Raw genomic sequence first — 27,138 nt, 5'->3', positions numbered from 1 at the left:
TTGTTCCAGAAATACACTAACAGCAAAATGAGTGATAGCCTGTGGCATTTGAACCTCAACTTACTCCCTCTCTCACCCTCTCTACTCAGAGTGAGAGACTCTATTCCAGGTAGATTCAGAAAGAGCACGGAGTTCTCACTCCCCACAGCTCCCTTTTGAGTGCCGTGGTATCTTCTTAGAAGGGTCAAGCTGCTTGACTTTCTATATCTCTCTCACACACACAGTTATGTGTTACAGAGGCAAAGTTCAGACAAATGTTGCTGAGAGGGATCTCCCTTATTCCCTGAGCCCCAGTGATAGGAAGAAGCTCCATTAATGCACAACATATTGAGAATACCAAATTCCAAATACTCATTTCCCCAGGTCATTCAAAGGATGGAGTTTCCATGAGGAAACAGGCAAACTAAAAAGAGAGGCCATGGTCTGACTGCTAAAGTGGGGATGCCACTCGGAAAGAAGCATGCCACTATTATTCCCCAGCTCTGGAAGCCAAGGTTCAGAGAATTTGACCAGATGGAGACTCAGGACATAAACACAGAGCTCTAAGCTATTCCATAAGAAACTCACTTTATTTCAAAATTTCTGTGGGAAGTTCAAATCTAAGAACGCCAACAAACTATGAAAGATAATTTGGTAAGCAATTAAAAGAAATCTGGTTGTCTCATAATAGATACAGGTCAAACCATTGACAAACAAGTTTATCAAGGATACAGCTATTGAAGAGCCTTCCTGAGGTAAAAATCCACCTGAGATGCTGATTTCAAAGAGTATGCCCGCAAAAGAGCCTAAACTTTCTGGGATCAGATTCTGAGGCAATTTATGCTCCCAATATATTATCAGAAAATATTACTCATCACCCAGCAATCAGTGAAAGCTAAAAGTAAGAAAAGAGGCAGTTAAAATGAACACCCTACTAAAATCACTGCTGCCCAGTAATGTGAATATCCCCGAGGCTGCACCCTCCAAGAAACCATGTCAGAGCCTTAACACAGTAGGGGAAAAAGACTTCACTAAAATAGTCCATGTAGTCACTAAACAAATACCAGTAACAATACATGGAGCTGGAAAGGGCCAGTATCCAGAGTAGCTACACTCTATTGTCTAAACGCAAAGTTTAACAATAACTTCACAACATATATATAAAAAAGTATGAATATGTGACCTATATGGAGAAAAAAACAGGCAAAAGAAACTGCCTGTTAGAGGTACTAATGGTTGGCTTTAACAGGAAAAACTTCAAAATTAGCTAATCTCAATGGGCTCAATGACCCAAAGGAAACCACCAAAAAAGACAAAACACTGAAATATATAAAATAAGAAGCTAAAATAAAAAATATAAATGATCATAAGAAACTATTGGAAATAGTATTATTCCTACAATGTGGAGAATTTAGAAGAAATGGATACATTCTTGAAAGTATACAACCTACCCTCAGGAAACTATGCTTAAAGAAGAAACATATAATAAAAATGTCCCACCTAATAGAGTCTATAAATAATAGATAGAAACCATATTTTATGAAGTAACAAATGAAAATTTTGAAGTAGAAAATTGAAATATCTGAAACAAAAAATTCACTAAGGTGGGAGGTATTTAACAAGTAGATTTGAAGAACTGATGAAAAAGCCAGAAAACTTAAGATAGATCAACAATATAATCCAAAGAACAGAGAGAAAAAAAGAGTAAAGAAAAATAAACAGAGGGGTAGATAATTGTGGAACATAATTAAGCACAATACATACACAAGGGGTTGACCCTGTGACTCGGTAGGAAAAAATCTGCCTGTAATGCAGGACATACAAAAGAAGCCATAGGTTCAGTCTCTGGAAGGCCCCCTGGAGAAGGAAATGGCAACCAACTCCAGTATTCTTGCCTGGAACATCCCATGGACAGAGGAGCCTGACATGACTCAGTGACTAATACAACAACAATAACACTCAAAAAGGGGAGTGCCAGAAGAAAAATGTAAAGTAAAATCTTCAAAAAATAATGCCTGAAAACATCCCAATTATGATGAAAACTATTAATCTACACACTGCATTTGCTCAACCAATTTCAAGTAGGATAAACACAGGAGAGCCATATAAAGACATTAGTGAAATGTTGAAAGCTAAGGACAGAAAATCTTGAAGCATTGAGAAAAATTATTCATCCATAAAAGCAAACTCCAAAAAGATACTACTTATTTTTCATCAGAAACAATGGATGCTCTATGGCAATGGGATGTCATGTTCAAAGTGCTCAAAGTCAAAACTGTCAGCCAAAAATTCTGTCAAACAAAGCTATCTTTCAAAACTGAGGGCAAAATACATACATTTCTCTATACCCCACCCCAGAAAGAATTCTTTGCTATGAATTCTGACATACAGGAAAAGCCAAAGAGAGGTTTTCAGAGGTTTTCAGGTTTTCAAGAAAATAAACCCAGACTACAATTCTAATCACCATAATCAACCAAAGAGCACTGGTGAAGATAACTAAAGAATTATACAAGACAATACAAACACACTGTGGTTCTGGAGAAGACTCTTGAGAGTCCCTTGGACTGCATGGAGATCAAACCGGTCAATCCTGAAGGAAATCAATCCTGAATAGTCATTGGAAGGACTGATGCTAAAGCTGAACCTCCAGTACTTTGGCTACCTGACTGAAGAGCTGAATCATCGGAAAAGACCCTGATGCTGGGAAAGATTGAAGGCAGAAGGAGAAGGGGACGACAGAGGAAGAGATGGCATCACTGGCTCAATGGACATGAATATGAGCAAACTCTCAGAGATAGTGAAGGACAGGGAAGCCTGGCATGACACAGTCCATCTGGTCACAAAGAGTCGGATATGACTGAGTGACTGAACAACAGCAAACACACATTTCTTCTCCTTTCTTCCCTTAACAAATATAAAATGCAAGCATGCAAATCAAGCATATAGTTATATTGTTAAGCACATTACAATGTAGTTAATATATTAATATTAGATGGGGAGCTGTTGCTGCAGTGGTACAGCATGATAGATTAAAGCTGTGGCTTAGGATACAGAGAGGCTATGTCGACCAGCAGCAGCTCAGCCTAGGTATGTCCAGTCAAAGTCATGATTAAGAATACAGAGTGCTGTACTAAGTTGTTTCTGTCATGTACAACTATGTGTGACCCCATGGACTGTAGCCTACCAGGCTCTTCTGTCCATGGGGCTCTCCAGGCAAGAATACTGGAGTGGGTTGTCGTGGACTTCCCCAGGGCATCTTCCAGACTCAGGGATAGAACCTGAGTTTCTTATATATAATCTGCATTGACAGATGGGTTCTTTACCACTAGCACTACCCAGGAACCCTCAGGAATACAGAGTGATGGCCAAGGAAACAGCAGAGTGGCCCTAGTTATGGCAAAAAAAAGCACTGACTTAGAACCTGGGGCCAGAACACAGAGCAGCAGCTCCAGTCTCATAGATGGCAAGGCACTGTAACATCTCAACCAAGGAAAGCAGGGTACAGGAGTGATGGGGCCCCAAGCTCAGGTTTCACCACAGTGACATTTCCAGCTTCAGGAAAGACACAGCATCAGGAACTCTTGGCAGTTCTGTCAAATGAAATCAGCGCTGGTGAAGACTATGGAAGTCCTCAGTAACAAAGGCTGCAGATGCTTACAGAGGTGATGCTCTTTGGAATTCTCCTGCTCTCTTTCTCTCCATGGGGAAGATCCTGATGGAGGGATCCTTAATGCTGCCAAGCTGGTCTGAACTGAAGGATGTTGCTATGTATGTAAAATCATTCCCATGGTTTTTTACATGGACATCTTCGGTTTTTGCTTTGCCCTCTTCAGGGTTTCTACTCCTTCATCATTATAATAGAACTTTCCCCAAATAATTTACATTGGTTTGTACTTGTTCATTTATTATTTTTGTTGTTTTTGTGAGGGATACAAGTGTTGGGACCTCCTAGCCCTCCATCTTGAAGATGTCACCTTATTTCAAATTCTGTGTCAAGGAGACTGCAGACAAAAGTGCCTCTCATTCCTACTGTTTCTACACGAGTCTTATCTCTTACATAACATAGTGAATTTGTTGTACAAGATCCTTGACTTTTAGATGAGTAATAGCACTGGCAAAACATTAAACACACTCATCTGGAAGTGTTCTACACTTTGCCCTTTTGCTGCTCTCCACACCTGCTGACCGTTCATATCATGTATTTACTTGAAATGGAGGAGTTGTAATTTAACTTCCAGACTGATTTCTCTTTGGCTATGAGCTTGAGCTGCCAGATACAGTTATTTTAAAGAAGTACTGCATATGAACATGATGGCTGTGAAACGGCTCTTGCTTCTGCTGCTGCTACAGCTGACTTGTTACTTTAGCTCTGGGAGTTGTGGAAAGGTGCTGGTGTGGCCAGTAGAATATAGTCACTGGATGAATATGAAGATAATTCTGGATGAACTTGTCATGAGGGGTCATGAGGTGACTGTTTTGACATCTTCAGCTTCCATTTTGATTGATCCCAACAAACCATCTGCCATCAAATTTGAGAATTTCTCAGTATCTTTAACTAAAGATGATTTTGAGGATGCTTTGAAGAATTTTGTCGGGAACTGGACAGACCTGACAAATTCATTTTGGACATTTCCTTTGTTACTGCAAAGCTTATTTGATGAATATTCTGATCTTACTCTAAAGATCTGTAAAGAACTTATTTCAAACAAGAAACTTATGACAAAACTACATGAATCAAGGTTTGATGTTGTCCTTGCAGATACCGTTGGACCCTGTGGAGAGCTGCTGGCTGAGATATTTAAAGTACCTTTAGTGTACAGTGTCCGCTTCACTCCCGGTTATTCAATTGAAAGGAAGAGTGGGAAACTCCCATACTCACCATCCTACGTACCTGTTATATTGTCTGAATTAAGTGATCACATGACATTCATGGAGAGGGTCAAAAATATGATATATGTACTTTATTTTGACTTTTACTTCCAGATGTTAAAGGAGAAGAAGTGGGACCAGTTTTACAGTGAAGTACTAGGTAAGTCAGGTTTTTAGTTGATGGCATAAAGTCCTAATTTTCCTTGGAATAAAAGTTTGTATAAAGTCACAGAAATTTGTCTATTATAAGTAAAATGATGAAAAGAAAATATAAAATGTTCCATCAATCTCATAAAATGTATAGAAACATTACATGATAGGGTAAGATATAATCCTGTGGTCCATTACTAGTACAGGACACTCCAGAAAGTCATAAACCACAGATTGAAACACTTAGGACTTCTCTAAACAATTGTATATCCATCTTACTAAACTTTTTTAACTTGAAAAAAGTCACTAGAAAATTCATAAAATGTCTTAATAAATGAAGACATGTAGATTGAAGAGTTACACACATATTTGTAACACAAGCTTCCAGGTAGCATTAATTTTTTTTTTATTTATATAGTTCAGTTTTCAGACATTTTATGTTTAATATATATTATACACACACATATATATTTGCTTTATCAAAGAATAGAAACATTCAAACATCTTTGGCTACATCATTCCCCCAATCTCTTTTATAAAACTTACCTAATATATATATATATATATATGGCAATATTCTCATTTGATCTGAGTCTTGTTTGTTTGTTTTTTTTTTCCTTCCTTCCAGGGAGACCAACTACATTATTAGAGACAATGGGAAAAGCTGAATTTTGGCTCTTTCGATCCTACTGGGATTTTGAATATCCTTGCCCACTACTACCAAATGTTGAATTTATTGGAGGCCTCCACTGCAAACCTGCCAAACCTCTGCCTAAGGTCACCTACTCTTCTCTGTTGTGCTTCTTTAACTTTGCATTTTCAGTAGGAATAATTTTGCATTCTTTATTTATAATGTTTAATTACAGTGAGAGTGATGTAGGAAACTAAAGTGACTTCCAATTAGAAACTCATATTCCACACCAACACAAGTATCTGAATTTCGTTAACATTACAGAATAAAAGAGGGATACCTGGGAGATTTTGAGAATATGTCAGTTAAATTATGATTTCATCATTTAATGCATAATAAAGCATCAGACACTCATTAAAAATAATTATAAAGTGACTAGCATATTCCAAAAGTAAGTGATAATATGCAGAGAAATGGTAGAGACCCAGTTTCTGCCACTTGATGCTCTACCTGGAAAAACAGAATACAGACAAGTAATAAAACTTGTGTATTAATTTTTACAATATGGAAAGACCACAATGATAAGGAAACATCTAACAGCAATCACAGAAATATCTCTGAGTCATTAATAATTAAGGTGAGATCCAAAGGATATTCAGGAATAATTGAAGGTATAAGGGCAGAAGTGGATACAAAAGGAAAGCAGGTTGAGTAGTAATAATAGTGGCCAAGAAGTCCAAGTTTCATCAAAAGAGGAAGAGGCTCAGTAAAGAGTCAGATGATGCTGAAGAGGTAAGTTGGAGACAGAGAATTATGAGGAGTTTGAAGCATCTAGTAAAGGTGTTAGGTAGAACTTTAAAAGGGTCAAGGGAGAGATTTGATCACATTAAAAAAAAAAAAAAAACCTATATAGGATATAGTCACTGGGTTGGATTGTAAAGGGGGAAGAGTAGAAAGGGACACCATTTAGCAAGTTGCTATGAAATACAGGAAACAAGGACGGAAAAGATATGACCACACTAAATCATGATAATAGTACCAACCTCATATTGTTCTTGTGGGGAAAAAAACTGTACATATGAAGCATCCAAAATGTCCCTGACACAAACTCAGTGGCCTAGAAGAAATATTAAGTATTGTTTTTTTGCTGCTATTACATACTATCAATAACACAATGTGTGCCAGCCACCTGGATTTAATTCCTAATTGAATCAAGACTGGTTTCCTAACACATCAAGATTATGCTCTCCAGTAAATTCCTAGAAAGCAGATATCCCATGAAGTGATTTAAAAATAAATTTTTAATTTCTTTTAGAAAAAAATTAAGTTAATAAAAGTAATTTAATAAAATTTAAATAAAATATAATTTAATAACAAGTTAAGATTTTAATATTAAGAATTTCTTAAGGTTTCAGTAATTAAATGAGCAAGATGAAAAGCTAGAATTATTTTCTGTTCACCTGTGCTCTAGACAAAATGAAAATTATTCTTTGACAACATAAATGTATGCCCTAACAATTTTTGCAGTCAAATACAACATTTCCTTGCCTTCACATCAGCTTTTAAACCAGTCCTCATTTGAAATCCCAGGGTTTTATAGCTTACAGCATAAAAGGAATAACTTCGTCTATTAGGCCAAGTGTTTTCTGCTTACCCTGACCTTATACAAAAACCTCAGCAAAGCTCTCTTAAGGAGTGTAGGTCTCAACATCATAGCTGCCTGACAGAATGAACACAGAGAAAATGCACACTGCCTATATAGGAATCATAAATTCTGCAGATTATGATAAAGACCAAATAATTTGTGCCACTTGAATCTGAAAACTGTCCAATTATAAAATTTCTTCAGTTCATAGGGCTCTATTTCTAATGAAGGAAAGCAAGAATATAATTTGTTATAAATTAAAATGATTAGTTTTTAATGTAGCTAAAACTTAAATAGGAAGCAAATAATCTTCAGCAAACTATTTTGTGATCTCTTAAGAGATTCTTTAGTCTACTCATTATTGGTGGAAAAATTAAACTGATATCTTTTTCAAAGGGAAAACTCTTTGGATTGCAAATTGTTTGAGTTATCTATGGTAATTTTCATAGTGTCTAAAGGCTGAAATAAGATTAGTGACAGTTCTTCACTGCCTAACCATGTATTTTGAAAGATTTCACCATTCTCATTTCAGGAACATGATAGTGTTAGTAAGAAGGGAGGTTAGAAGGAAAGGGAGAATGACAAGGAAAGATGAACAGTAGGATAATGATAATAATCAGTAAATGTAGCTGTTGCTATTAAGTTGTAAAGCAAGATTTGAATCCAAGTCAATTATTGTGAGGATTTCATCATATAGAAAATTATTCCTTCAAACAATAACTTTTCTATTAATTATTAGGTTCTCAGAAATTTTCATTACCTTTGAAAGAATTGGCTTTTGGCAAAATGCATCAATAGTTTTGATATCAATTCCTCATTCAGTATGTGATTTGAAAAACTTTTCTCCCATTCTGTAGCTTGTATTTTCATTGTGTTGATTGTCTCTTTTGCTGTGAAGAAGCTTTTGAGTTTGATATAGTCCTATCATTGATTTTTTTCTTCTATCATGATTTTGGTGTCATATTCAAAAAAATCATTTTCAAAACCAATATTAAGGAAGCTTCTCTCCACTTTTTTTTTAAAGACTACTATGCTGTCTAGTCTTATGTGAAGTCTTTGATTCATTTTTGTGAAATGTATACAATAGGGATCTCCTTTCACTTTTTTGCAAGTGCTTAGTTTTCTCAGAAGACAAAGAATAGACTAACATTTCCCAATTAGGTGTTCTTGTCTTCCTTGTGAAATATTGACTATAAATGCTGTTTTAATTCTGGACCCTGCATTCTCTTTCACTGTTCTATTTGTCTATCTTTAGGCCAATAGCATATTGTCTTAAATATTACAGCTTTGTAGTATAATTTGAAATTGGTAGGTGTGATGCTCTGGCTGGCATCGAGTAGTGTGGATATTTCAATAGTATTATCTCTTATGATCCATGAATACATGATGTTTTTCCATTTATTTGTTTTTTCTGCTATTTCTTCCAACAAAGGCTTATAACTGTGCAGAGTTTTCACTTCATTGGTTAAGTTTATTTCTAGTTATTTTATTATCTTTGATCATATAGTAAATAGCATAATTTTTTTAGATGTCTCATTATTAGCATAGAAAAATGCAACTAATTTCTGTATGTTGATTTTTTATACTATAACTTTACTGAATGTGTTGACTAGTTCAGGTTTTTAGTTGAACCTCTGGGATTATCTGTACAAAAAAATTATGTCATCCACCAAAAAAAAAAAAAAAGAATGACGATTTTACTTCTTCTTTTCTGATTTGGATACCTTTTATCTTTTTGTCTTGCCTCCTTGCTCTAGCTAGGACTTCTAATACTATGTTGAATGAGTGTGAGAGGCCATCCATGTCTTGTTCCTGATCTTAGAGAAAAAGTTTTCAAATTTTCATTGTTGATCATGTTAGCTTTGAGTTTACCATATATGGTCTTTATTATGTTGAGGTCTTTCTACACCCAATATATAGGAGGTTTTATCAGGACAGGATGTTATCTTGTCAAATGTTATTCTCCATCTCTTGAGATAATCAAGTTATTTTATCTTTTATTGTATTAATGCAATGTATTACATCTATTGATTTGGATGTTGAACCATCTTTGCATCCTATGGATAAATTCCACTTGGTCATGGTATATAATTTTTTTAATGTGCTGTTGAATTTGGTTTCCTGATATTTGGATGAAAATTTTTGCATATATATTTACCCTGGATATTGGCATATAGTTTCCTTTACTTAGAATGTCCTTGTGTATTTGATATCAAGGTGTAATATTGGCCTTGTAGAATGAGTTTAGAAATGTTCCTTCTCTCCTGTTTAATTTTTTAGGAAAAGTTTTTGAAGCAATGATTCACAACCCTTGGAGTAAGTACTGATGAGCTTCATGCTATGTGGGGATGTGTCTGAATGAGGGACTGACAGAGATCCCACTTTAGTCTCTATGAAGCTTCATAGTCTCAGAATTACTACTTTCCTCTCTTTGGCTTTTTAAACTATATTACAAGTTTGCTGCTGCTAAGTCGCTTCAGTCGTGTCCGACTCTGTGCGACCCCATAGACGGCGGCCCACCAGGCTCCCTCGTCCCTGGGATTCTCCAGGCAAGAACACTGGAGTGGGTTGCCATTTCCTTCTCCAATGCATGAAAGGGAAAAGTGAAAGCGAAGTCGCTCAGTCATGTCCGACTCTTCGTGACCCCATGATCTGCAGCCTACCAGACTCCTCCGTCCATGGGATTTTCCGTCAAGAGTACTGGATGGGGTGCCATTTCCTTCTCCATATTACAAGTTTACATAGACATATTTGGAGGAGAAATTCATATTTTCTTCAGATAATCATATTATTGTTTATAAAATGAGGTCCATACTGTTTAAGCAGTCTCTGAAATGTAACCGTGCAACTCCTAAAAGACTTGACAAGTGAATCAGCTGGGAGAACTAAAGAGATTCAGGTTGAAAAAGCAAAACTGATATTAACTTACTGTCTTTTCTAATGAAAGACTTCACGATAAGTTTCATACAATTTTCATCAACCATATTTGAACTAATGGTACTCACAGTTCTTTGATGTACAGAGATGAAAATCTTCCTTTAATATTATTTTGATTCTGATAATGTTTATACTTCAGTAGAAGAAAAACAAATCACACATATGCATGTTAAATGTCCCTACCCCAGGGGAGTTTAAGAACCCTCGAGTTCCAACCAGTGGATACCTAGGGTTCCTAGAACCCAAAATAAGAAAGAACCCTGCAATTTAGAAGCCATTTATAAAGCCTGGGGAAATTATCTTAGGAGAGAACCCTTTGGGTGGGGGCATTTTTGGTCATATAGTCTTTCCCCTTGTTGATATAACTTTGCTTGTGGCCTCCAAGGAAGAGCTGAGAATGGGCTCAGAAGTCAGTGTGGCCATGGGGATCTCCGAGTTAAAGAGCTTGGACAACAATGCAGTGATGACCATTTCCATGTGTGACATGGTGGATGCAGTTCCCTGACCTTGAAGGAACATTGTAGTTTTTTTTTTTTTTAGATTTTAATCGTCACCAGCATCAAATTCCTCCAAAATTTTCAGAATTCTTTCCTCCAAATTCTGAAATTCATATACTTCTAAGGACCAGGACCTATGGACCAGGAAATAAATTTTATTCTAAGTTAAACTAAGATCGTTGAGAATTTATAATACATACACAAATAGGGAGGAAAAAAAGAATGTATAATTTGGTTTCCCTGTTGGCTCAGTGGTAAAGAATTTGCCTGCCAAAGCAGGGGACACAGTTTCAATCCCTGATCTGGGAAGATCCCCTGGAGAAGGAAATGACAATCCATTTCAGTATTCTTGACTGGAAAACCCCATGTAGCCTGGCATGCTACTGGCCATGGAGTCACAAAGAGTCAGACACAACTTAGTGACTCAAGAACAACAGTAAATATTAATATTTTATAGAATGTGTCAGTGAAGTCTTCTAGTCCTGGTGTTTTCTGTGTTGGGAAATTTTTGACTACTGGTTCAGTATCTTTACTCATTATAATTATTCAGATTTTCTAATTCTTCCTGATTCTGCCTTGACATATTATGTATTTCTAGGACTTTATCTATTCTTTGTGGTACATAATTTGTTGGTGTATAATTCTACACAGCAGTATCTTATGACCTTATGTATTTTTGTGATTTTAGTTTAATGTCTTCTCTTTCGTTTCTAATTTTATTTATGAGTCTTCTTCTTTCTTTTGTTAGTCTAGCTAAAGTTTGTCATTTTTGTTTATCTTTTTGAAAAGACAAAGACCAATACTGTATGATATCCCTTGTACGAGGAGGGCATGGAAACCCACTCCAGTATTCTTGCCTGGAGAATTCCCACGTGCAGAGGAGCCTGGCAGGCTACAGCCCATGGGATTGCAAAGAGTCGGACACGACTGAGTGACTAAGCACACACACCAATCCCTTGTTTGAGGAAACTTAAAAAGGTCAGACTTTTAATAAAGGAGAGTAATATGGTAGTGGTTACCAGGGGCTAAGGGCTGGGAGAAATAAAGAGATGCTTTTAAGGGTACAAACTTGCATCTCAGAGTAAATAAGTGCTATAGACATAAGGTACAGAACAGTGATTGTAGACAACAATATTATAATCATCAAGCATGCTGAGACTAGATCTTAGTTATTACAACCACAAAAAAAGAAAATATAATTATGTAACATTATGAAGATGTAAACTATCATTAAAATGGCAAACCTATTACAATATATAAATGTATCAAATCATTATGTCTTAAGTTCCATAATGCTTTATGTCAAATATATTTTATTCTTCTAAAAAAGTGCATGAATTTTAAAATAAGGATATCCCTACTCAGTAGTATACCTTATTTCATTTTTATAACTTTTTGTATTTTGCATGCTTTTGCCATGCTGCTGCTACTGCTGCTAAGTCGCTTCAGTCGTGTCCGACTCTGTGCGACCCCATAGACGGAAGCCCACCAGGCTCCTCCATCCATAGGATTTTCCAGGCAAGAGTACTGGAGTGGGGTGCCATTGCCTTCTCTCTTGCTTTTGCCATCAGATCAGATCAGATCAGTCGCTCAGTCGTGTCTGACTCTTTGCGACCCCATGAATCGCAGCACGCCAGGCCTCCCTGTCCATCACCAACTCCCGGAGTTCACTCAGACTCACGTCCATCAGTCAGTGATGCCATCCAGCCATCTCATCCTCTGTCGCACCCTTCTCCTCCTGCCCCCAATCCCTCCCAGCATCAGAGTCTTTTCCAATGAGTCAACTCTTCACATGAGGTGGCCAAAGTACTGGAGTTTCAGCCTCTGCATCATTCCTTCCAAAGAAATCCCAGGGCTGATCTCCTTCAGAATGGACTGCCTGGATCTCCTTGCAGTCCGAGACTCTCAAGAGTCTTCTTCAACACCACAGTTCAAAAGCATCAATTCTTTGGCGCTCAGTCTTCTTCACAGTCCAACTCTCACATCCATACATGACCACAGGAAAAACCATAGCCTTGACTAGACGAACCTTTTAGGCAAAGTAATGTCTCTGCTTTTGAATATGCTATCTAGGTTGGTCATAACATTACTTCCAAGGAGTAAGAGTCTTTTAATTTCATGGCTGCAGTCACCATCTGTAGTGATTTTGGAGCCCCCCAAAATAAAGTCTGACACTGTTTCCACTGTTTCCCCATCTATTTCCCATGAAGTGATGGGACCGGATGCCATGATCTTCGTTTTCTGAATGTTGAGCTTTAAGCCAACTTTTCACTCTCCACTTTCACTTTCATCAAGAGGCTTTTTAGTTCTTCACTTTCTGCCATAAGGGTGGTGTCATCTGCATATCTGAGGTTATTGATATTTCTCCCGGCAATCTTGATTCCAGCTTGTGTTTCTTCCAGTCCAGCGTTTCTCATGATGTACTCTGCGTATAAGTTAAATAAACAGGATGACAATATACAGCCTTGACGAACTCCTTTTCCTATTTGGAACCAGTCTGTTGTTCCATGTCCAGTTCTAACTGTTGCTTCCTGACCTGCATACAAATTTCTCAAGAGGCAGGTCAGTTGGTCTGGTATTCCCATCTCTTTCAGACATGTCCACAGTTTATTGTGATCCACAAAGTCAAAGGCTTTGGCATAGTCAATAAAGCAGAAATAGATGTTTTTCTGGAACTCTCTTGCTTTTCCCATGATCCAGTGGATGTTGGCAATTTGATCTCTGGTTCCTCTGCCTTTTCTAAAACCAGCTTGAACATCAGGAAGTTCATGGTTCACATATTGCTGAAGCCTGGCTTAGAGAATTTTGAGCATTACTTTACTAGCATGTAAGAGGAGTGCAATTGTGCGGTACTTTGAGCATTCTTTGGCATTGCCTTTCTTTGGGATTGGAATGAAAACTGACCTTTTCCAGTCCTGTGGACACTCCTGAGTTTTCCAAATTTTCTGGCATATTGAGTGCAGCACTTTCACAGCATCATCTTTCAGGATTTGGAATAGCTCAACTGGAATTCTATCACCTACCTAGCTTTGTTCGTCGTGATGCTTTCTAAGGCCCACTTGACCTCACATTCCAGCATGTCTGGCTCTAGGTCAGTGATCACACCATCGTGATTATCTTGGTCATGAAGATCTTTTTTGTACAGTTCTTCTGTGTATTCTTGCCATCTCTTCTTAATATCTTCTGCTTCTGTTCAGTCCATACCATTTCTGTCCTTTATTGAGCTCATCTTTGCATGAAATATTCCTTTGGTATCTCTGATTTTCTTGAAGAGATCTCTAGTCTTTCCCATTCTGTTGTTTTCCTCTATTTCTTTGCATTGATTGCTGAAGAAGACTTTCTTATCTCTTCTTGCTATTCTTTGGAACTCTGCATTCAGATGTTTATATCTTTCCTTTTCTCCTTTGCTTTTCACTTCTCTTCTTTTCACAGCTATTTGTAAGGCCTCCCCAGACACCCTTTTTGCTTTTTTGCCTTTCTTTTCCATGGGAATGGTCTTGATCCCTCTCTCCTGTATAATGTCACGAACCTCATTCCATAGTTCATCAGGCACTCTATCTATCAGATCTAGGCCCTTAAATCTATTTCTCACTTACACTGTGTAATCATAAGGGATTTGATTTAGGTCATACCGGAATGGTCTAGTGGTTTTCCCTACTTTCTTCAATTTAAGTCTGAATTTGGCAATAAGGAGTTCATGGTCTGAGCCACAGTCAGCTCCTGGTCTTGTTTTTGTTGACTGTATAGAGTTTCTCCATCTTTGGCTGCAAAGAATATAATCAATCTGATTTCGGTGTTGACCATCTGGTGATGTCCACGTATAGAGTCTTCTCTTATGTTGTTGGAAGAGGGTGTTTGTTATGACCAGTGTTTTCTCTTGGCAAAACTCTATCAGTCTTTGCCCTGCTTCATTCCGTACTCCAGGGCCAAATTTGCCTGTTACTCCAGGTGTTTCTTGACTTCCTACTTTTGCATTCCAGTCCCCTATAATGAAAAGGACATCTTTTTTGGGTGTTAGTTCTTAAAGGTCTTGTAGGTCTTCATAGAACCTTTCAACTTCAGCTTCTTCAGCATTACTGGTTGGGGCATAGACTTGGATTACTGCTTGTGTTATTTTCATAAAGATGTCAGAGAAGGAGAATAATCAGTCCACATCTGTGATTAATTTTTAAAGAAAGGCTGTATTACAATATGATAGGGATGCATCTTCCAGAGCAGAGAAAAATGAGCTTTGAATAGTAAGACAATGAAACAAAATACTGAAGACACATAACTTTAAATACTGCTAAAGGTCACTAGAAATATACATATGACCTGGATGTACCATGTGAGTCAGTCATTCCTGATGGCTCAGTGGTAAAGAATCCACCTGCAATGCAGGAGCCAAAGGAGATGTGGGTTCAATCCATGGGTCAGGAAGATTCCCTGGAGGAAGGCATGGCAACCCAGTCCAGTATTCTTGCCTGGAGAATCCCATGGACAGGAGACTAGTAGGTTACAGTCTTACAGGGTTGTGAAGAATCGGACATGACTGAGGCAACTGAGCATGCACACACATGTGAGTCATAGGAAAGTTCACTGAAGTTCATATTGAGACTGATATCATCAGGGTGAAATTACATTTTTAAAGAATTCTCTACACAATGTAATCTGCAAGGTTAAAGTTTGAAAAAAGATTCCATTGTCTTTTTTTTTCTGTTAAAAATAGGTTAAAAAAATATTTTATGATCATAAGTAGGGTCAAAAAATATACATTTTATGACGGAAGGGTTGAGTCATTATTCTCCAGAAGAAAAAAATAGTAAATTGAAAACAGAAAAAAAAGAAAGAAGTTTAAAAGATATGTACATCATTTTCACTAGCTATTCAGGAAAATTTCTCTGCATTTTTTTTGTAATAGAGTACAATGAGGAATGTGGAATTATTCTAATATAGAAGATAAAAATTTTACATTGGAAAGTGTGAAGGACTACAAGACAAAATAATTCTGATACAATTCCAAGCGTACAATTTTTTTAGGAGAGTACATTGAGCAATGTGGATTTATTCTAGTATATTAGTGACAAAATTATTTTTAATTGGTGAGGATCTGGGGTTACTCAACAAAATAACTCTAAAACAATTCCAGCAAATACAGCTTCACCAGGAGCTTTATTTAGTTTGATGTGAACCACAAGTTCACAGAAGTTACACATAGTACATCCTACTGTGACATTAAGAAAGTGTAAACAAAAGACCCTGATGCTGGGAAAGACTGAAGGCAGGAGGAGAAGGGGACGACAGAAGATGAGATGGTTCGATAGCATCACCGACTCAATGGACATAGGTTTGGATGGACTCTGGGAGTTGGTGATGGACAGGGAGACCTGGCATGCTGCGGTTCATGGAGTTGCAAAGAGTCGGACATGACTGAGCGACTGAACTGAACTGAAACAAATTCAGCAATATGATCACTCAAATATATATATAAATACACAGATATATCTCTGGGTTTTACATATAGGACTCAGGACTCTTTCGTAGAACATACAAACAGCAATGCCAGACTCCTCATTGTCAGTGATTAGTAATTTAGAGAGAGAGTCTGGGAAATATTGGCAAAGTTTAAGTTGAGGTATAAGGATTATAGAGCTGAAAGAATGAGAAAGTTATTAGAATCATAACTTTTTCTTAGTACTAATAGTCAGGGAAATAAAATACAAATGATGAAACTAAAATAACTCACCAGAATGTATGGAATAAATTAGTGATTTAGTAGGATTATAATAATAAATAAGATGAAGCAAAAAGTGAAACTGAAAGTTGCTCAGTTGTGTCCAATTCTTTGTCTGTGACCCTGTGGACTATACAGTCCATGGAATTCTCCGGGCCAGATTACTGGAGTGGGTTGCCGTTCCCTTCTTCAGGGGATCTTCCCAACTGAGGGATCGAATTCAGGTCTCCCACATTGCAAGCAGATTCTTTGCCAGCTGAGGCACAAAGGAAGCAAATCTTTCCAATAATCTATGTTAGTAATCAATAACATTATTGATGAAGAATCTGAGTGTAGCATTGTTTAATAGTATCTCCTCACTACTGTCTTTTTCTTGCTTTTACACACATACACATTTGCACAAATACACATATTAGAAGAAATTAACCTCATATTACATATCTCCTTCCCAAGGATCTCAGGGATAACATCTGTTTAAAAGAGAGCCATTAATGAAAACGCTATGGAGATTCCTCAAGAAATAAAACATAGAATTACCATAGAGGTCAACAATTCTCCTTCTGGGGATATATATAAAAAATTGAAATTAGTTATGAAATTAGGATGAGATATTTACACACCATGTTCATGAAAGCACTATTCACAAGAGTCAAGAGGTTGAAGAAACCCAAGCATCCATCAACAGATAAAGCAAAAAAAAACAAAATGTGTCTGCAAACAATGAAATATTACTCAGCCTTTAAAAGGAAATATGAAACAAGGCAAAACATGGATGAACCTTAGGCAAAGTGAAATAATCCATCACAAAAATACAAATACTATACAATTCAGTTTTTATGAGATTGCTAGACTCTCAAGTTTGTAGAAACTAGAGTAGAATGAAGGTCTCCAGGGGCTGGGCAAAGAAGAAATGGTGCTTCTTAATGGACATAGACTTCTAGTTTTGCCAGATGAAAAATGTCTGGAGATTGGTTCCACAAGACAAATATATTTAACACTACTGAACTATACACTTAGAAATGATGAAGATGGTAAATTTTATCTTATGTATATTTTACCACTTTTTTTAAAAAGTCACCAATAATTCCTAATTATAGTGTTTGTAGCCATCCTTCAGTTAATGTTTGCTATGCTGTTGCTCTTTTGTGATGGAGCAAATGCTTTTTTCACAGGAAATGGAAGAGTTTGTGCAGAGCTCTGGAGAAAATGGTATTGTGGTGTTTACTTTGGGGTCAATGGTCACTAACGTGACAGAAGAAAGAGCCAATATGATTGCATCAGCTCTTGCCCAGATTCCACAAAAGGTACACACAGTAACTTAATAGTGGACAACTATTTAACAAGTTGGGCTTCCCTGGTGGCTCAGTATAAGAGTATGCCTGTCAATGCAGGAGACTCAGGCTTGATCCTTGGGTTGGGAAGATCGCTTGGATAAGGAAATGGCAAGCCACTCCAGTATTCTTGCCTGGAAAACCGCATGGACAGAGGAGCCCGGTGGGCTACAGTCCATGGGGTCGCAAAGCATTGGACACAGCTTAGTAACTGAATGACAACAGCAACTAATGAGTCTGTTAAACTCTATAAAAGGTCTAATTACAGAAAATTTTTGCAAGAAAGGTAAACTACTATGATAGCTCCAACTTATCTGAGATATTTATAAAAAAACAAAATATACATGGCAGATGCTAAAGTGGTATACAGAGTGTTTTTGATTGACAATAACTTTGGACTTACATTGTAATCAAAAAGAGATATATTTAAGAGATGTAGTATGAATTTTGGTATTATAATAGTGTTGTAGGCAGGAAAAGAAATCTCACATTCTGTTATGTAGTTTACTCCTTTACCATGAAGGGCTCCTGAGGACACAGTATACATATACAGGTGTTCTCAGAGGTTAAATTTTAACAGTAGGCATAATACCGACTCTTTGCAAACCCATAGACTGTAGCCAGACTCCTCTGTCCATGGGATTTTCCAGGCAAGAATAATGGAATGGGTTGCCATTTCCTTCTTGAGGGGATCTTCCCAACCCAGAGATCAAACCCAGGTCTCCCACACTGCAGGCAGGCTCTTTACCATCTAAGCCACCAGGGAAGACCCAATAATACAATAATGTTAAGCAATATTGACAAAAACCTGCAATGTGCCATGCAATTTCTACCTGCCAGGAAATCCCAACCCCTTTCCTTGTCCTAAATGTTGAAACAGCCCTCTTCAGTGTCCTTTTCTGGTTGCTACACAGAGAAAGGATGGTCAGGGAACCGCAATCTGCTGCCAGATATCCGTATAGCCACAGTGATTCAGAGAAAGAGAAACATCAGCCTCCTTGATTGACTGCTGCTACTGCTGCTAAGTCGTTTCAGCCGTGTACGACTCTGTGCGACCCCATAGACGGCAATCCACTAGGCTCCCCCGTCCCTGGGATTCTCCAGGCAAGAACACTGGAGTGGGTTGCCATTTCCTTCTCCAACGCATGAAAGTGAAAAGTGAAAGTGAAGTCGCTCAGTCGTGCCAACTCTTAGCGACCCCATGGGCTGCAGCCTATCAGGCTCCTCCGTCCAAGGGATTTTCCAGGCAAAAGTACTGGAGTGGGGTGCCATCGCCTTCTCTGATGGTTGACTGGGTCCTGCCAAAGTCTGAGGCAGGAAGAGCAAAGGAAAAGGGTGAAGGTGGGGTCCTGCCCTTTGGATGAACCCGGTGCACTGTAAAGTCTGGTCCTTAATGGACTCTGCTTCTATTACTATTCTAAATTGAGGAAAGAAAAGAGGCTGTAAGAAGGAGTCAAGCATGAGAAAGACTGGCATGGAAAAGGATCAGCTGCCTCCTTCTCCATAAAATATAGCAGTAACTTATTTTCTAATGTATAAAATACACCAAGGGTCTTTGGATGTTTGTGAACTTCTTTTTTAGTTTACTATCTGATATCGATCATAGTATTCTCCTAACTACACATGCTAATTTTTTGCTGGAAACCTACTTTACATTCACATAGCAAATAGAAGCTAAACAACTAAAAATTATAATCCAGTTTATAAAGATTGCTTGGTACTAATTTAGCACCACAGTTTTTGAACTTTACCAACAGCTGTTTTGTTATTAATAGTTACAAATTGCTGACAGGCTTTTCTTTTCTAAATTTAAAGACTTTCCTAACCTAGAAAAGTGGTAATACACTGGATTCATGTCAAAAATTGCTAATAGACACTTTTCTTAGAAGTAGTGTTTAACAATTTGTAATCTAAAAGAAGCTATCTCCTAAACAGCATTAATTCTCTCTGCTAAGTTGCATCAGTCGTGTCTGACTCTGTGCGACCCCAGAGACAGCAGCCTACCAGGCTCCCCCATCCCTGGGATTCTCCAGGCAAGAACACTGGAGTGGGTTGCCATTTCCTTCTCCAATGCATGAAAGCTAAAAGTGAAAGTGAAAGTGAAGTTGCTCAGTCGTGTCTGACTCTTCGCGACCCCATGGACTGCAGCCTACCAGGCTCCTCCGTCCATGGGATTCCCCAGGCAAGAGTAGTGGAGTGGGTTGCCATTACTTGCTATTAATAAATTACTAAATAAGCAGAAATATTAATTGTAATAAGTGGCTGATTGAATGTATTCCTTTTTGTAAACCAAAAGATATAAAACTCTAGTAAAAATTACTTAAGCTATATGAGTAAGTGTATATAAGTAAAGTCCCTACTATGAATCCAAAAGGAATCAGTAAGAGACAATTAAATTTTAAAATAAGAGCTAGTGTATGAAATAAAGCAAATAAATGTATGTTATTAATGATTTGCCACTTTTTTTAATAGAATGGAGACCAATAGCAATTTCTTAAATATATAAATTTGCTATTCAAGATCTCATTTCTTTATGGCATCAGTCATTAGTGCATACCACACCTGGTTGAATAAGTTCATAAAATGTGGTTCTTCCTATTGATGGCAGTGTATTAGTAAATATCATTACTTAAGAGGTCATGTCCTTGTTTCCTTAATTGTCATCAGTTCAGTTCAGCTCAGTCACTCAGTTGTGTCTGACTCTGCGACCCCATGGACTGCAGCACACCAGGCTTCCCTGTCTATCACCAACTCCCAGAGGCTACTCAAACTCAAGTCCATTGAGTCAGTGATGCCATCCAACCATCTCATGCTCTGTCGTCCCCTTCTTCTCCTGCCTTAAATCTTTCCCAGCATCAGGGTCTTTTCTAAAGAATCAGTTCTTCACATCAGGGGGCCAAGGTATTGGACTTTCAGCTTCAACTGAATATCATATGGAATATGACATTTCATATGGAATATGGCAAATTCCATATGAAAAGTCTTCCATATGGAAGACTTTTAACTAGTTGTCTTCAATCTCTTTAGAATTCTATCCCTATAAATTTGAAGTTCAACTTACGGAATATTTTCTTTAACAGGTTTTATGGAGATATGATGGCAAGAAACCAGACACCTTAGGACCCAATACTCGGCTGTATAAGTGGGTCCCCCAGAATGACCTTCTTGGTGAGACTTGGTAGAACAATTGAAAGCATGGGTAACAGCTGAGCAGAGTGATCGTACTTCAACAGGAAACAAACTTACCAAGTATTTATTATTGAAACACTCAAAAAGAAAACTTTACTCCTTTATTTTTATTTCCAGCTCTAGGTGAAAATAGAAAATATAGCAATTGTCACTTTATTAAACATAGAGATGTCCCTTAGAATCAAAATGTCTTATTTTAGCTGTAATCATTTTGAGCCATGAACTTTTAAATAACTTCAGAGATGGTTGTTCTGTCTTTGAATTCTCTATCTTTTCCCCCCCCGTAGGGATATTAAGATCCACTGAAAAATACCCGCTCCTTTTTTATTACCAATGACCCTTCATTTTCTGTAGGAAAAATTCTGCAATCATTTCCTTGAGGCAATTACACATTTTATGGTAATGTAGATTTTCCTTCCTCTGGTTCCAGTACAACTACCATTACCCTTCCTGTGGCCTTGTCACCCTTTCTATCGGACTGAATGACTTTACTGTTTCTTTAAGAGAATATATTTCTGACATGCCCTCCTCTGGTATTTTTGTTCATCCGCTTTATTTTACGCAGAATATTCTTTCAAGCTATTCACCTGCTGATCTTGAATTCGTTTATGACATTCAAAAGGTAAAGTACTTCTTTCATGAAGTCTTCACTTACCTCTCCAGCAGACTTAGTGGATTCTTGCACTGAGTTCCAAAAGCTATTTAAATGCAGTTTCCTGTGTGTAATCAAGGGTGATATTAAACAAACAAACATTGCTTTCTTTCAGTGTCTTCTAATGCCCTTTTCTCATTTTTAAGACTTTTAATTAATAATTTTACTGAAATTCACACAATCCTAGGTCATCCAAAAACCAAGGCCTTTATAACTCACGGTGGAACCAATGGCATTTATGAGGCTATCTACCACGGGGTCCCTATGGTGGGCCTTCCTTTGTTTGCTGAGCAACCTGATAACATCAACCGAGTGAAGGCCAAAGGAGCAGCTGTCAGATTGAACTTGGAAACAATGTCAAAAACAGATTTCCTCAATGCACTGAAGCAAGTCATTAACAATCCTTCGTGAGTATATATATACACATATATGTTTTACTACGTATTATTTCTAGAGGCGTTCTCATAGGAAGACACAAGAGGCAGCAAGGAGTCTTCAGTAAGATTTGCTCAATGCTTTGAAAATAGTCATTAGTAACCTATTGGGTCACATTGTGTGTTTTCAGTGGCTTTAGGGGAAAGATTTGTGAGAGGCTTAAGGATTGTGGAGAAATTTTGAAAGAGCTCCTCATTAGAATGAGAAGAATCCCTAGGTGGTAACAAGGATTAAGAGGAAGCACTGAGAACACAGTTAAAGTAGGAAACCATGAACTCTTTAAGCACTCATCTGCACACTTACAACTTTCCTTCAGCATATGAATTCCGCAAATGTTTTAGACTCTTCTGCTGCTGCTGCTGCTGCTGCTATGTCACTTCAGTCGTGTCCGACTCTGTGTGACCCAATAGAGGGCAGCCCACCAGGATCCCCTGTCCCTGGGATTCTCCAGGCAAGAACACTGGAGTGGGTTGCCATTTCCTTCTCCAATGCATGACAGTGAAAAAGTGAAAGTGAAGTCGCTCAGTCATGTCCTACTCTTCGCAACCCCATGGACTGCACCCCACCAGGTTCCTCTGCTCAAGCGATCCTCCAGTCAAGAGTACTGGAGTGCGGTACCATTGCCTTCTCCATTAGACTCTTCTAAAATGGTCTAATTTTAGTAAATCACCATGACATGATCCATCTCAAATTCTCATTACATTGAGCACTTTTCAAATTTTCTGTGCTAAAATTTTTTCCATAAAAGATGAAAGATAAACATCTAGAACTATCTAATTACAACTATTTTGAGACTATTTTTTACCACCAGTGCCACCTGGGAAGCCCAAATATAGGTACATTCTTAGTTCTTCTTTAGGTTATTTTTGTCTTGTTTTGAAGAACTGTAAAATCAAAAAGTAATTGACTTTGAAAAGACAAGTTGGGATATTCCTATGTAAAAACCAAATTTTCTGAAACCAGAAACATTTTGTTTTCAAATTGTTTCATGGTTTAACTTGAGTAATATTATTACTACTAATATCATAAATATGATGTATGTATTTTCCCCCTTTTGTTTCATGATGACTTTGGAAAAAAACATTTTGAGACTATATTGGCAATAATAGCACAATGGACATTTGTGCTTTAAAAACAGTGTTATTTAATTTTAGCACAAATATTACACTAAATGTCTGCCATTAGAAGAATAGTTTCTTTATTTTTAAAAGAAATATATGTTTCAGTAGGCAGTTTTATGTAAAAGTAACTCTCTCTAGTATCTTTGTGTATTTTTTAATTTTTAATAATGTAAAGCTAGCATCCGGAGAAGGCAATGGCACCCCATTCCAGTACTCTTGCCTGGAGAATCCCATGGACGGAGGAGCTTGGTAGGCTGCAATCCATGGGGTCGCTAAGAGTCAGACATGACTGAGCGACTTGACTTTCACTTTTCACTTTGATGCATTGGAGAAGGAAATGACAACCCACTCCAGTGTTCTTGCCTGGAGAATCCCAGGGACGGTGGAGCCTGGCGGGCTGCCATCTATGGGGTCGCACAGAGTCGGACATGACTGAAGGGACTTAGCAGCAGCAGCAGCAGTAAGCGGCACCAGCAAAGCTAGCGTCAATAAAGAAAGATAATGTACTGCTTGATATATATTGACTATTTATGATATGGTACACATTGTACTAAGTCCATTATACATATTAAGTAACTTCTTCATTATAAACTTTCCCTACTCTATTAAAAGTATTTCTGAACTACTACCCTCTTCTCAAACACCCAATGCTCCCCCTGAGTTTTTTACAGAACAGGGAGAGAAGTTACCTCCATTGTTACCACACTGTTATTTATAAAAGTTCATGCATCATATCGCTTTATTCCTCTTTCCTTGTCTGTTAGTCCATCATCATTTCAACAATAAAAACAAATAAAACTCGAAAGTCTGAGGGTGAAATGTTTGGCACACTCTGTATTCTAAAATAACTAGCAAGGAAAACAACAATAATATTAGGAAAAATTTACTCAGTCTACTGTATACTAATAATACATCTAAGGATCAATATATTATTCCTCCAAATAATCAGATAGGATACTATTGCTATGCATTCCATTTAACAATGAAAAACTAAGAAATGGAGTTTAAAAAGCAGGCAGCAAGGTAAGTGTCAGAGTCAGAATTCAAACGAAGGCAATTCACTTCCACACTTTAACCACTGCTTCACTAATATAAGGTCAACACCAACTCCTGGCCAGTGCTATCTGGCCATGTCTCTGAAGCTCATGATGTATTTACCTCTTATCTCTGGATTATGATAGTGTTTCAAAGCTTTTCTGCCAGATCTCTTCACAATTCCTTACTGGATAGCTCAAGTCATGTATTTCTTTTCTTTTCACCTTCACAATTTAACTTACTCCATTCTCAAGCTACAGACACTTCTCTCTTGTCTTCTCTTTTCTTCATAGCTTGAAATCCTATGCATTCAACAAATTCAAGCCCATAAGCTCCTGTGCCTGTGTTCAGTTGCTTAGTCATATCCAGGTCTTTGCGACCCCATGGACTGTAGCCTGCCAGGATTCTCCGTCCATGAAATTCTCCACCAAGAACACTGGAGTGGGTTGCCATTTCCTTCTCCAGGCCGACGAACTTAGATCTCTATAATTATCTCTTAGAAAAATAATCAATCGTTCTTCCACTCTATGTGGCACTCATTTCCTCTCTCTGCATGGAAATTTCACATATTTAACTTTTATAGTTCATTCTATAAATTGATGTCTCTTTGATTTTCCTTCAGGTATAAACGGAATGCTATGTGGTTATCAACCATTCAACGTGATCAGCCTATGAAGCCCCTTGACCGAGCAGTCTTCTGGATTGAATTTGTCATGCGCCACAAAGGAGCCAAGTACCTGCGACCTGCCGCCCACAAGCTCACCTGGTTCCAGTACCACTCTCTGGATGTGATCGGGTTCCTGCTGGCCTGTGTGGCAACTGCTGTATTTGTCATCACAAAATGTTTTCTGTTCTGTTGCCGAAAGTTTGCTGAAACAGGAAAGAAGAGGAAAAGGGAATAGCTGTATTTGGGTCCCAAAGCAGTAATGCCCCAGAGGTGGAATTCTTCCAGCTTATTTCAACAGGAAGGAGTTATGAAAAGGCTCCTATCTTCCTGTGACAAAATGGCTTTTCACAGTTCAGCACCTCCTTTCAAAATTCATTTACAAGGAATTTTTTAACTGTTTTAAGATTTAGAAAAATGTCATACCAAGATGAAAGCTTATGAAAATTATATAAAAGTAAATGGGTAAATATTGAAATTTATTATTTTAAATCAGAAGATTTACTAAAAAATTATTGAATATGGTAAACAGTGTTTCACATGGTGTGCATAGACACTAGAATGATAAACCTAGACCTCCTCTGACTTACATAATCAGATAACAATGGGCAAAATACAAAAATTACATGAAGTTTATGGAAAATTGGTAAATCAAATGAAAGCAATATGAAGTCACTTTTGTAAATTGCACATCAGGAAAGCAGTTTATAATCAAGGTGGTCCAGGTGAGGAAATGGGTCTTATTGATCAAGAGGACCACCATCTAAGTCATATAACAAACATTCATCAGTCTAAGGCATAATTTATTCAAATTATTTAAAAATAAATTGATGCTTGGGGAATGATAGGAAAAATGTACCATAGAATTTTCCATACTGCCTCTCAACATAATTGCCATATTTAAAAAAGATAGAATTAATATGGTACCATAGTAGATAATATTATTAAATCACACATATAGTTCTAAATAATTTTCCAGAAATCTATCCTGCAACACTTGTAACAAAAAAAAGCGTTTGTCATTACTGTATAGTGAGAATTACTCCAAAACTCCAACAAAAAGTCAAACAGTCCAATATGAAAATAGATGAAGATGAATAAGAAAGTCACAGAAGTGAAATGGCCGATGACATGTAGAAATGGACAAAAGTCACTGGTGCTTTGGAAATGGAAACTAAGCCACTTATGTCTCTGGATATATTTCAGTGTCTCCTAGTTTATAGTCTATGGGAACTTGAGTAGAATTTGTATTCTACTGTTGTGTAAAAATTGCATAAATCTTAATATGTTGAATTGATTCATGATGATTTTAAGGTCTACTGTATTCTTCTACTTCTCTATAGATGCATTCTATTAATTTCTGAGAGTTTGATATTGAAATTCTAACTAAAAATCTTATCTACCTAAAAAATTCTAATATACAGGGAACTATATGAAAATGCATATTTTCATAATTAAAAATTTTTTTAAAGCAAATTATTTTCCAAAAATAATTTTCAGAACAAATAATATAGGAGAACTATTTTTCTGTATGTATAATGTGGAGATACCCTTTGAAAATAAAATTTAAATGTACTGTTTAACACTGCAACTCTACATCTTGGTTATCTTTCATACAGAAAGACTTGCAAGTGTTCATGCATGCTAAGTCACTTCAGTCATGTCTGACTTCTTGCCACCCCATGAACTGTAGTCTGCCAGGCTCTCCTGTCCATGAGATTCTCCAGACAAGAATACTGCAGTGGGTTGCCATGCCCTCCTCCAGGGGATTTTCCAAACCCAGGGATTAAACCCACATCTTTTATGTTTCCTGCATTGGTAGGTGGGTTCATAATTATATACTGAATTCCCACTAGCACTTAAATTGCTATCAGTTTATAAACACACTAACCTACAACATAGGTATGCGTTATACAGCCATGAGAGAAAACAGATGGATTATGGACAATATTGTTGAATACTCTCCATGTCACATTACTAAGTAAATAAAAAGTTGCAAAAATTACAAAAAATAAGCATGACATTCTTCTTTGGACATAAAATTAAACGTATGTAAATATATGTAAATTTGCATACCACAGGGAAAATCTTAAAGAATACACTGAATTTCCAATGAAGAGAATTTAAATTTTAGTTCTACATATTTTTCAATGGTTTCTAATTGTGCATTTATTGTTTTTGTAGATTTTATGGGGGATACAAGTGTTGGGACCCTCCTAACCCTCCAACTTGCTAATGTCACTTTATTTCTAATTCTGTGTCAAAGGGGCTGCAGTCACAAGAACCTCTC

At 37.3% G+C, this 27,138-nt stretch overlaps 1 protein-coding gene across 2 annotated transcripts; it reads left to right on the top strand.

The window, feature by feature from the left end:
* The first annotated feature begins 4,151 nt into the window (after positions 1-4,151).
* On the top strand, positions 4,152-26,439 carry LOC113894344 (UDP-glucuronosyltransferase 2B31-like). 2 transcript variants are annotated; one of them, XM_027544651.1, is made up of 7 exons: positions 4,194-4,446; positions 4,963-5,008; positions 5,627-5,775; positions 17,594-17,725; positions 20,833-20,920; positions 21,781-22,000; positions 24,807-26,439. In XM_027544651.1, exons 1-7 carry the CDS (start codon positions 4,282-4,284, stop codon positions 25,084-25,086), a joined length of 1,080 nt encoding a protein of 359 aa, XP_027400452.1. In that variant the 5' UTR covers positions 4,194-4,281; the 3' UTR covers positions 25,087-26,439. The 2 variants fall into 2 exon arrangements, with proteins under 2 accessions (XP_027400451.1, XP_027400452.1); XM_027544650.1 differs by having other exon boundaries at positions 4,152-5,008.
* Positions 26,440-27,138: the final 699 nt, after the last annotated feature.

The sequence above is a fragment of the Bos indicus x Bos taurus genome, chromosome 6 (assembly GCF_003369695.1).
Source record: "Bos indicus x Bos taurus breed Angus x Brahman F1 hybrid chromosome 6, Bos_hybrid_MaternalHap_v2.0, whole genome shotgun sequence".
In the NCBI taxonomy this organism is placed as follows: Eukaryota; Metazoa; Chordata; class Mammalia; order Artiodactyla; family Bovidae; genus Bos; species Bos indicus x Bos taurus.
The sequence above is the reverse complement of the archived record's forward strand: the minus strand, read 5'-3'. Positions and strand labels throughout refer to the sequence as shown.

Excerpts from the sequence above, each read along its gene's own strand:
- LOC113894344 (XM_027544650.1), top strand. The coding sequence starts at position 4,282 with ATGAACATGATGGCTGTGAAACGGCTCTTGCTTCTGCTGCTGCTACAG. Across the intron at positions 20,921-21,780 it reads CCCCCAGAATGACCTTCTTG|GTCATCCAAAAACCAAGGCC; the intron begins GTGAGACTTGGT and ends ACACAATCCTAG. Across the intron at positions 22,001-24,806 it reads CAAGTCATTAACAATCCTTC|GTATAAACGGAATGCTATGT; the intron begins GTGAGTATATAT and ends ATTTTCCTTCAG.